Source organism: Squalius cephalus, assembly GCF_949319135.1.
Source record: "Squalius cephalus genome assembly, chromosome: 11".
Classification (NCBI taxonomy): domain Eukaryota; kingdom Metazoa; phylum Chordata; class Actinopteri; order Cypriniformes; family Leuciscidae; genus Squalius; species Squalius cephalus.
This window is the reverse complement of record NC_137132.1, coordinates 34,783,664-34,794,031: the sequence shown is the minus strand read 5'-3', so window position 1 is coordinate 34,794,031 and position 10,368 is coordinate 34,783,664. Positions and strand designations below refer to the sequence as shown.

At 45.4% G+C, this 10,368-nt stretch overlaps 1 protein-coding gene across 1 annotated transcript; it reads right to left on the bottom strand.

Moving 5' to 3' along the window:
* Positions 1-7,604: 7,604 nt before the first annotated feature.
* Positions 7,605-8,237, bottom strand: cldnj (claudin j; the record flags this gene model as incomplete). Its single annotated transcript, XM_079885625.1, has 1 exon — positions 7,605-8,237. One exon carries the CDS (start codon positions 8,235-8,237, stop codon positions 7,605-7,607), a length of 633 nt encoding a protein of 210 aa, XP_079741751.1.
* Positions 8,238-10,368: the final 2,131 nt, after the last annotated feature.

Here is a 10,368-nt window from a genome sequence, read left to right as displayed (position 1 = left end):
ACACATCAATTATGTTGAAAAGTCAGTGTGGAATAAAAAGCAGTCATAATCCATTATCACCCTGGTGGATATCATGATGTTACAGTACATCTCACCCTAGGGTAGGCCTATGTTACAACTAACCCGGACTATGGGGTGAATTGTAACATTTCACTCCTTGTGTTTGAAACTAAACCATGCTTTTTTTGTTTATGTTGCAAAGATGCAAAGAACAGCTACATTTAAAGCTACAATATGTAATTTTTTTCACTGCTAGGAGTCGCTAACCTCTTATAATAACAAAGGCGTAGGTTGATGACGCCTAAGCGGAATTATGGAACTTGTCGTCAAGCTGATGGATCTAATAATGTTTATGGATGAGTGAAAACATTGATGTTTTTAACATGACTGTGGTATGAAGCAGGGCACGATTGCTAATGAGAGACAGATATCAGCGCCACACGCGAATCCCTCGGATATAAAGGAAAAAGGACATTTCATTCTACCGAACTAACGTACCCGCAAGTGCTGAATTACTACTCACACAGGTCAGTTTATTTGACGAATGAAACTTGTGAGGTAATGCAGCGCTGTTTCCCTTGGTCTACACTATCACACTAAACTGCATTTGAGTGTGTTGAAAGTTATAATGGAAGAGAAGGATATATAGCTATGTGTTAGTTTGTTTGCTATAATGAGACAAACAGTAAGCTAGATCAATATCTAACATATGATCATATTCTAACATTTCATCATGTTGAGCTATATAACATTGATTAGTTTTATGCACATTTGCTCACCTGTCTAATAAAGTGCATGCAGGAGCAGCATCTCTGTCAAGTCGAAGTTTGACGTGGAGCTCTGGGCATCTCGAAAACACCACGCTGATATTGATCCTTGTTTTAGTTCTCCTTTTGTCCCAAAGTCTGCTTGCCATGGTCCATTATGTTTGAACGAAACAACAACAGCGTGAGCGTGCCGCTAGACGTAACGCAGTTGTCCACGTCTGTCGCCATGGTTAATATGGCGGATATTACGTCATTGCCACACGGCAGTGACCATGGACGAGCCAATACTTAAAATTGGAATTTCTGTGAAATTAAAAATCTTTGGGAACTTTTGGGATATTGTAAGTACACAACTGCAGGAAATATATCACACTGTGCAAGTGATTTTTGGATATTTTATTACAAAACTCGTACATATTGTAGCTTTAATAGCAGACACTTGTAACTAGTTTGAATCACATTTTGAACGCACTGGCTTAAAAGAATTTAAAGATTACAGACAGAAATGTCAAAATGTTACAACCATCCCCAGTCACCCCCTATTATTCAAACTTGAACTTGAACTCTCATCTTCACTCTCTCTGCATCACCAATATTATTTTTAAGCATCAACCGATCCGCTAGGGACCTCTAGTGGTTCAGTTCCAGCAAAGTCCATAACTTTAGAGAACAGTTATTCTTCAGTCTTGAAAGATGTCTTTGTTTGGCACACTAAATGACAGATTCCAGAAGGAGGGGGAAAAAACTTGAGTGGTCAAACAGAAGAACTTGTTGGTTAGATTACATTCCAGCAATTGTTTCAGAAGCAGAGTAAACAAACTCTCCAGGACTGTGGCCCTCCAGGAGCAGGATCGGACAGCCCTACTTTATTTTAATATGTCCTTGTTACATGTGTTGCATGCATTAATAGTTGAAACTTCAAATTATGCATTATTACAAGTAACTAACCCTAACCCTAATGTAAGTACATGTTGTTAATAATATTACTCATACTCATATTAATTGAGAACTTGTAATTACACTGTTAAAATAAATTGTGATCATACAATTTATGATATACACTAGGGTTCTTCAACTCAATATCAGGGCCGGTGTCCTGTAGACTTTAGTACCAATCCCATGATTTAACCCACCCTTCTGTAATTTGCAAGTAATTCTAAACATCTGGATTAGCTTGTTCATACACTGGCTCTCCAGGACTGAAGTTGAGAGCCCTAACACTCAAAGGTTTAGACATCTTGACTGATGATTAAATTATGTTATGTTACATTATGATTAAATCTTCAACATTCCCTTCTGGTACAAATTGACAAAGTTTACTGGTAAAATAAGTGGCACCGAAAGCCAATTTTATTCACTCAAATCTGGATGACGCTAAAGGATAAACAAATAAAGTTAAAATATATAAATAAAGAAGTCTCTTCTGCTCACCAAGGCTGCACTTATTTGATAAAAAATACCGTAAAAACATTGATATTGAGAAATATTATTACAATTTAAAATAACTGTTTTCTAGTTTAATATATTTTAAAATGTAGATTATTCCTGTGAAATCGGTTTCTCTCTTTCCCCCATTAGGAATAATAATAGTTGTGTTCGAGCTTTGTTTCGAAGGGATATTGTCTCCAGTCATGCGATTATATCATTTTGGAATGGCTGTGTTGATGGTCTGTTGTGAAGTCAAATTTTAAATCTTCCTCATAAATATTTAATCACAAATAAAATATGCACGCCTTCACAGTTTTACTTTTTACGTCTCAGCAAACTATATACCGCCAGAGAGCACTTCGAAATCATTTAAAACACTTTGGTACTGCTTTAATTATATTTTAATTAAAATGTGCTTATGTGCATGACATTACAATATTTTGGCAGAGTATTTGTAATGTTTATAGTAAATGTAGAACAGATGAAAACAAATTATATATATAAAAAAAATACTAAATAGAACAATAAACATTTTAGAATTCTATGAACAATTTAGAATTAATTGTGCTCTCTCTCTCTCTCTCTCTCTCTCTCTCTCTCTCTCTCTCTCTCTCTCTCTCTCTCTCTCTCTCTCTGTATGTGTGTGTGTGTGTTTAGGGTTAGGCTTAGTGGTCGCCATGGGATTAGTGGCTCGAAATATCTATATCAGGGGTGCCCAATCCTGCTCCTGGCGATCGACTGTCCTGCACAGTTCATCTCCAACCCTAATCAAACACACCTGAAGTAACCAATTAAGGTCTTCAGAGCATGTCAGGATCACTTGAAAATTAAAGGCAGGTGTGTTTGATTAGGGTAGGGTTGGAGATGAACTGTGCAGGACAGTCAATCGCCAGGAGCAGGATTGGGCACCCCTGATCTATATAATTGTAACGGTCACCAGCTGGAGTGCCCTTGAGAACCACCAGAGGGCACTCCACACCCGACTATTGTCACTCTCTCACTAACTACATTTCCCATAACTCACTGCCCGGACTCATCATCACTAATTGCATTCACCTGTGTCTCATCCTTGTTAGTTTCAGCCTATTTATTCCTTGTTCATTCATTCAATCATTGCGAAGTTTTGTTTAGTATCACACTGCAACTCTGAGCGTTTTTTCTGGTTTTCTTGTTTCTTGGTTTTCGGATTTCTTGCCTGTTCCTTGGATTACTCTCTTGCTTCTGACCCCTGCCTGTCTTGTTTTATTTTTGTTTGTTTGTTTGGACTGCCTACCTGTGTTTTGACCCACTGCCTGTTTATTGGATTACGTGTCTGGATTGTCTCTTAATAAAAGCTGCATTTGGATCTACCTTCGTGTCTCGGAGCAGTTTCGTGACAGAAAACTTCGCCAACACAGATCCAGCAGCCAAGTAAGACCCAGACCCATCATGAATCCAGCAGCACAGATCATGCGTCTCCGTCAGGGAGACCAGCCTATAGAGGAATACGTCATGGACTTTTTGGAGCTGGCTCGCTTGACCTGTATGGACGAGTTATGTCTGATGATCTTTTTTCGTGGAGGACTGTCCGAGCCGCTTAGCTCCGTAATGCCACTTTATCACCCTAGCTGGACTCTAAAGCAGTATGTTGACTTGGCCCTGCAACTGAGTGGCTCAACTTTTTCTGTGGGTTTCACGTCTGCCGAGCCTGAGCTTCACGTCATGCCCACTCTAGTGTTGGCAACTCCTGTGCTAACACCGCTCACCAGCGCAGTCACACCAGAGCCTCATCCCGCCATGGCCTCTGCAGAGCCTGAGTCTCTTCACGTCAGCCCTGCCGAGCCAGAGCTTCACGTCTGTCCTGCCGAGCCAGAGCTTCACGTCACTTCTGCCGATCCAGAGACTGTTCACGTCACGCCCGCCGACCAAGTGTCTCCGGACGAGATGGCTGTCGCCGAGCCAGTGTCTCCAGACAAGATGGTCTTCGCCGAGCCAGTGTCTCAGGACAAGATGGCCGCCGCCGCCGAACCAGTGTCTCAGGACAAGATGGTCTCCGCCGAGCCAGTGTCTCCGGACAAGATGGCTGCCGCCGAACCATTGTCTCAGGATAAGATGGTCTCTGCCGACCAAGTGTCTCCGGACGAGATGGCTGTCGCCGAGCCAGTGTCTCCAGACAAGATGGTCTTCGCCGAGCCAGTGTCTCCGGACAGGATGGCCGCCGCCGCCGAACCAGTGTCTCAGGACAAGATGGTCTCCGCCGAGCCAGTGTCTCCGGACAAGATGGCTGCCGCCGAACCATTGTCTCAGGATAAGATGGTCTCTGCCGAGCCAGTGTCTCCGGACAAGATGGCCGCCGCCGAGCCAGTGTCTCAGGACAAGATGGTCTCCGCCGAGCCAGTGTCTTCGGACAAGATGGCCGCCGCCGAGCCAGTGTCTCAGGACAAGATGGTCTCCGCCGAGCCAGTGTCTCCGGACGAGATGGCTGCTGCCACGTCTCCTGAGCCCTCAGCAGAGATGGCCGCTGACACGCCTGAACCTGAGCTCTCAGCAGAGATAGCCGCTGCCACAGTGTCTGTTCCTGAGCCGGTGTCTGTCCCTGTTCCTGAGCCGGTGTCTGTTCCTGTGCCATGGTCACCTGCAGGGTCGTCTCCTCCCTGGCCTCCTGAAGGGTCGTCTCCTCCCTGGCCGTCTGAAGGGTAGTCTCCTCCCTGGCCGCCTGAAGGGTCGTCTCCTCCCTGGCCGCCTGAAGGGTCGTCTCCTCCCTGGCCTCCTGAAGGGTCGTCTCCTCCCTGGCCGTCTGAAGGGTAGTCTCCTCCCTGGCCTCCTGAAGGGTCGTCTCCTCCCTGGCCGCCTGAAGGGTCGTCTCCTCCCTGGCCGCCTGAAGGGTCGTCTCCTCCCTGGCCGCCTGAAGGGTCGTCTCCTCCCTGGCCTCCTGAAGGGTCGTCTCCTCCCTGGCCGCCTGAAGGGTCGTCTCCTCCCTGGCCTCCTGAAGGGTCGTCTCCTCCCTGGCCGCCTGAAGGGTCGTCTCCTCCCTGGCCTCCTGAAGGGTCGTCTCCTCCCTGGCCGCCTGAAGGGTCGTCTCCTCCCTGGCCGCCTGAAGGGTCGTCTCCTCCCTGGCCGCCTGAAGGGTCGTCTCCTCCCTGGCCGCCTGAAGGGTCGTCTCCTCCCTGGCCTCCTGAAGGGTCGTCTCCTCCCTGGCCGCCTGAAGGGTCGTCTCCTCCCTGGCCTCCTGAAGAGTCGTCTCATCCCTGGCCTCCTGAAGAGTCGTCTCCTCCCTGGCCTCCTGCACTGCCTGCTCCTCCCTGGTCGCCCGCACTGCCTGCTCCTTCCTGGTCGCCCGCACAGCCTGATCCGCCCTGGTCGCCCGCACAGCCTGATCCGCCCTGGTCGCCCGCACAGCCTGATCCGCCCTGGTCGCCCGCACAGCCTGATCCGCCCTGGTCGCCTGCACAGCCTGATCCGCCCTGGTCGCCCGCACAGCCTGCTCCTCCCTGGTCGCCCGCACTGCCTGCTCCTCCCTGGTCGCCCGCACAGCCTGATCCGCCCTGGTCGCCCGCACTGCCTGCTCCTCCCTGGTCGCCCGCACTGCCTGCTCCTCCCTGGTCGCCTGCACAGCCTGATCCGCCCTGGTCGCCTGCACAGCCTGCTCCTCCCTGGTCGCCCGCACTGCCTGCTCCTCCCTGGTCGCCCGCACTGCCTGCTCCGCCCTGGTCGCCTGCACAGCCTGATCCGCCCTGGTCGCCTGCACAGCCTGATCCGCCCTGGTCGCCTGCACAGCCTGCTCCTCCCTGGTCGCCCGCACTGCCTGCTCCTCCCTGGTCGCCCGCACTGCCTGCTCCTCCCTGGTCGCCTGCACAGCCTGATCCGCCCTGGCCTCCCGTCTTGCCGCAGTCTCCAGGTCGTCTTCCGCTCCACGGGCCTGGCCCTCCATCCCGCCCCCGGGTCCGCCTCCGCTCCACCTCCCTCCTGGAAAATTTCAGAGCGTCTGGAAGCCGCTCCTTTGAGGGGGGGCTATGTAACGGTCACCAGCTGGAGTGCCCTTGAGAACCACCAGAGGGCACTCCACACCCGACTATTGTCACTTTCTCACTAACTACATTTCCCATAACTCACTGCCCGGACTCATCATCACTAATTGCATTCACCTGTGTCTCATCCTTGTTAGTTTCAGCCTATTTATTCCTTGTTCATTCATTCAATCATTGTGAAGTTTTGTTTAGTATCACACTGCAACTCTGAGAGTTTTTTCTGGTTTTCTTGTTTCTTGGTTTTCGGATTTCTTGCCTGTTCCTTAGATTACTCTCTTGCTTCTGACCCCTGCCTGTCTTGTTTTATTTTTGTTTGTTTGTTTGGACTGCCTACCTGTGTTTTGACCCACTGCCTGTTTATTGGATTACGTCTGGATTGTCTCTTAATAAAAGCTGCATTTGGATCTACCTTCGTGTCTCGGAGCAGTTTCGTGACAATAATACTATATAATAAGTAAAAATATTGTCTGTAATTTTCTGCCTGTATTTTGTTGATAATGTTGAACAGTGGTTATGTTTAAGTTTGGATTAAGATCTTTATTAAGATCTTTATTGTCACGTTACATGTACAATGAAACTCTGGTGGAGCAACCTCCAGATGCCAATACACTATACAACATAATACAATACAATGCAACAATAAAACCATTATGTGCAATAAAACAGAAAGTGACAAGTGTTAAGAAAGTGTAGTGTCATTGCACTGTGATAAATAGGACATTACACAATAAAATATTTCACAGTGAAAATTTATTGAGATATACACTTTAGTTCAATAGAATAATTCATAGGATATTGTTCATTAAATTTACTCCATTGTTATTGTTCATTAATTATTTACTGATGGATAAAAATAGAGCATGACAGACAATTTACAGCCCAATGGGTCAGTGTGACAGATGGGGGTTATTTTTAGCACAACCTTATTATTTGTTTCAGTCCTTACAAAAAATAAAATATATGATTAACCACAGTAGTCTTTTCTCTCACTGACTCTCTCTCTCTCTTTGCTGGATTTTTGCTGTCCTCGTAATGTACAGTATAGGTAAAACCTGAACACACATACTCACTCACAAAATATTCAAGCACACATGCTGAAATGTGTCATCTAATGTTTTGAATGCAACTTTTTTCTTTTTTTTTTTACAGAAGAACAAACATGAAAATCAAATAAGGTTGAGAGAGAGAGAGAGAGAGAGAGAGAGAGAGAGAGAGAGAGAGAGAGAGAGAGAGAGAGAGAGAGAGAGAGAGAGATGTTTAATCACTTAAAAAAAATCCACTTTTCTGAATTAGAAATTCTTTAGGATCTGATGAAGTGTTTCGTTTAACACCTGTACATTATGACATATCGCTTTTGCATTTGACCTGTGTGTCCGCTTTACTCAGTGGCATGTGCTGTATATCAGACGTAGTTCTGTATGGCGTAGCCACTGTGGATGTCAGACTTAGTTAAGGTGTATCTAGGTGAATAGTTGTCCCGCTCTGGCGGGCAGCTGGTGCAGAGAATGACTCCACCAACAAACAGAAAGCCCGCTGTCACCCAGCCCACATACAGGGCTGCACCCATCTCTCTCTTCAGTGCTTCATGCACTATGGGATTATGGAAGTCTCTTATAATGGAGTCGGCTGTCCAGGACACAGGCACCACAGTAGTCAGTCCAGAAAGCATAAAGGTAATCCCAGATACCACCACAATTCGTGCTTTGGCGCGTGGGTTACTTAGGCAGTTAGTACAATCAGCCCCAACCAGAAAAATGAGGAAAGCCAAGCAGGCCAAAGCCATGGCAGTCACCATTAGCCCACGCGATGCCTGTAGGGAAGGATCCAAATCCAGCAGGGCATCGTACAGTTTACACTGCATCTGCCCAATGCGCTCGTACACGCACGTCATCCACAATCCTTCCCAGAAGACCTGCGCCACCACGATGTTTGTGCCGATGAAGGCAGTTACCTTCCACATGGGCAGAGCACAGATGATGATGGTTCCTGCAAAGCCAATCATTGAAAGAGTGATTCCCAAGACCTGCAGAGCCATGGAGGGGGCTGGGGACGACATAAAACAGACAAACAGAGACAACCTTTAATTCTTGCTTTTATCAGTGTTTCTGAAACATAAATATTTTAATAATGAAACATATGTGATTTGGTTGCAGCTCTAATAAAGTAGAGCTGAAATGAATGACTTTCTCTCACTTGGGGGCAGTAGATTTCAAAATACAGGTGAGCAACGGTGGCGCTGAAGTGAATTTGCCCCACTCAGACAGTTGTGTTTGGAGTTTGAATGAAACCGATACTAACCGAGAAATATATTTCTCAACAGAGAGCTGCATGGTTTAGTGGTGGTTGTCATACTTTTATCTCTGTCTTTGACATCACTTGTTTACATTTCTAAGAATGTAATGCACGTGTTTGGACATAAAAGAATATGTATGGGTTTTACGTAGAGAAAACCTGGCATTTCCCTGTAGTGGTTATCTGAAAGAACACAGTGACTCTGTGAAAAGTTCTCTTTGTAAGGAAACTCAGGATGTTTGTGTACGTAAGCCCGAGAACCATGCAATATGAGCCCTCTATGAAAGGTTGTGGGAGAACTGGTTTTCTATTTAACTGAAACTCCTGAACTCAGTTTATTTTAACTTAAATTTAAATGTGTCAAAAATAGAAAAAAAACACTTAAGTCAAATTGCTAATTCAAATTTATAATTCTTTGTTCAGTGTCTCTCAGAAGATGAAGAAACACACAATGCAAGTGAAATACAAATCAACTTTTCATAATTAAAAAAGTACTGTAACCTTAATGACTATGAACTTATTTATATCCCTTAGAATCTGTATTTTTTATTAGAACTGTTTATCAAGCAGTACAAAAACAATATCTATGCATCATCTTGTTCTCAGAGAACATGTGGTATGTTCGATTGACTAGTGGAAACTAGTGGGTGTTCCTGAACAGCAGGTTTTACTAGTGTTGTGTAAAGTATGTTCTTCTGGCATGCACAAAAAACAGAATGAGAACAAAAGCCAGGAACAATTTAGCCAACAATGTTTACTTCATATAAAACTGCACATAATTAGTGAAAAACAAGTGATTTTGCACAAGAGAATTCAACAGTTAAAAGTGCTCCAATAATTTCACCTACACTATTTTGTCGTGTCAAAATACACTACAAAATATACAACTAAATCTTTCTAATGAAACTGTGTGTAGGTCTTGGGAGGAGTTGGAGACCATGGGACTGGCACTGTGTGGCCGGGAAGAGCATCATGCCCACTAGATGGCTTTACCATCCTTACAGGATTATATACGACAGATGCTGAGTGGTCGAATGAAGCCCTCATCTCAACCCAACGACACCAACCACGATGGAAAAGACCATCAGGACACGATCAGCCTGCAGATCAGGGCTCAGTGCCAGCATGGAGTCATAGACTTTACACTGCATCTGTCTGGTACTCTCCACCACACAGCTGACTACTTACAAAGCACTAAATGGTTTAGCTCCGCAGTACTTGAGCGAGCTCTTAACCCATTATAGTCTTTCACGTCTATTGCGATCTCAAAATTCTGGCCAGTTGATAATACCTAGAATATCAAAATCAACTGCAGGCGGTAGATCCTTTTCCTATTAGCATCTAAACTCTGGAACAGTCTTCCTAGCATTGTTCGAGAAGCAGACTCGTCTCTTTAACCTGGAATACACATAGAACATTATACATTTCTATTATTTAAATCAGTTAAATGATTGTTGGGTTGCATAAATTAGGTCAGCCGGAACCAGGAACACTTCGTATCCTAAAACACATGATTTACTCGTTACATCATAAGAAGAATGGCAAGTACACTAATATTAATCTTTCTGTTTATTCCGAGGTTTACTGTAGTCTGCTGGATCCGGGCCGTGTTCAGGTCAGATGGAGGACCTGCGCCTCGACACGACCACAACGCATCCCTGAAGTGTCAGCAGAGATTGTGTAAACTAGACTCTCCCCTCTGTGGCCTCATCCACACGACAGCCATCGGCACTGATCCTCAACAAACCCGTCTCCATACCGGCGTGACTCCAATCTTCAACCAGATGGAACTGGATAATATTCTGAATGTTCTGATCCAATCTGACTTCTGACCTGCTGCCAGAAGTCAGAACTGAGTGACTGAGCCTGGTTTC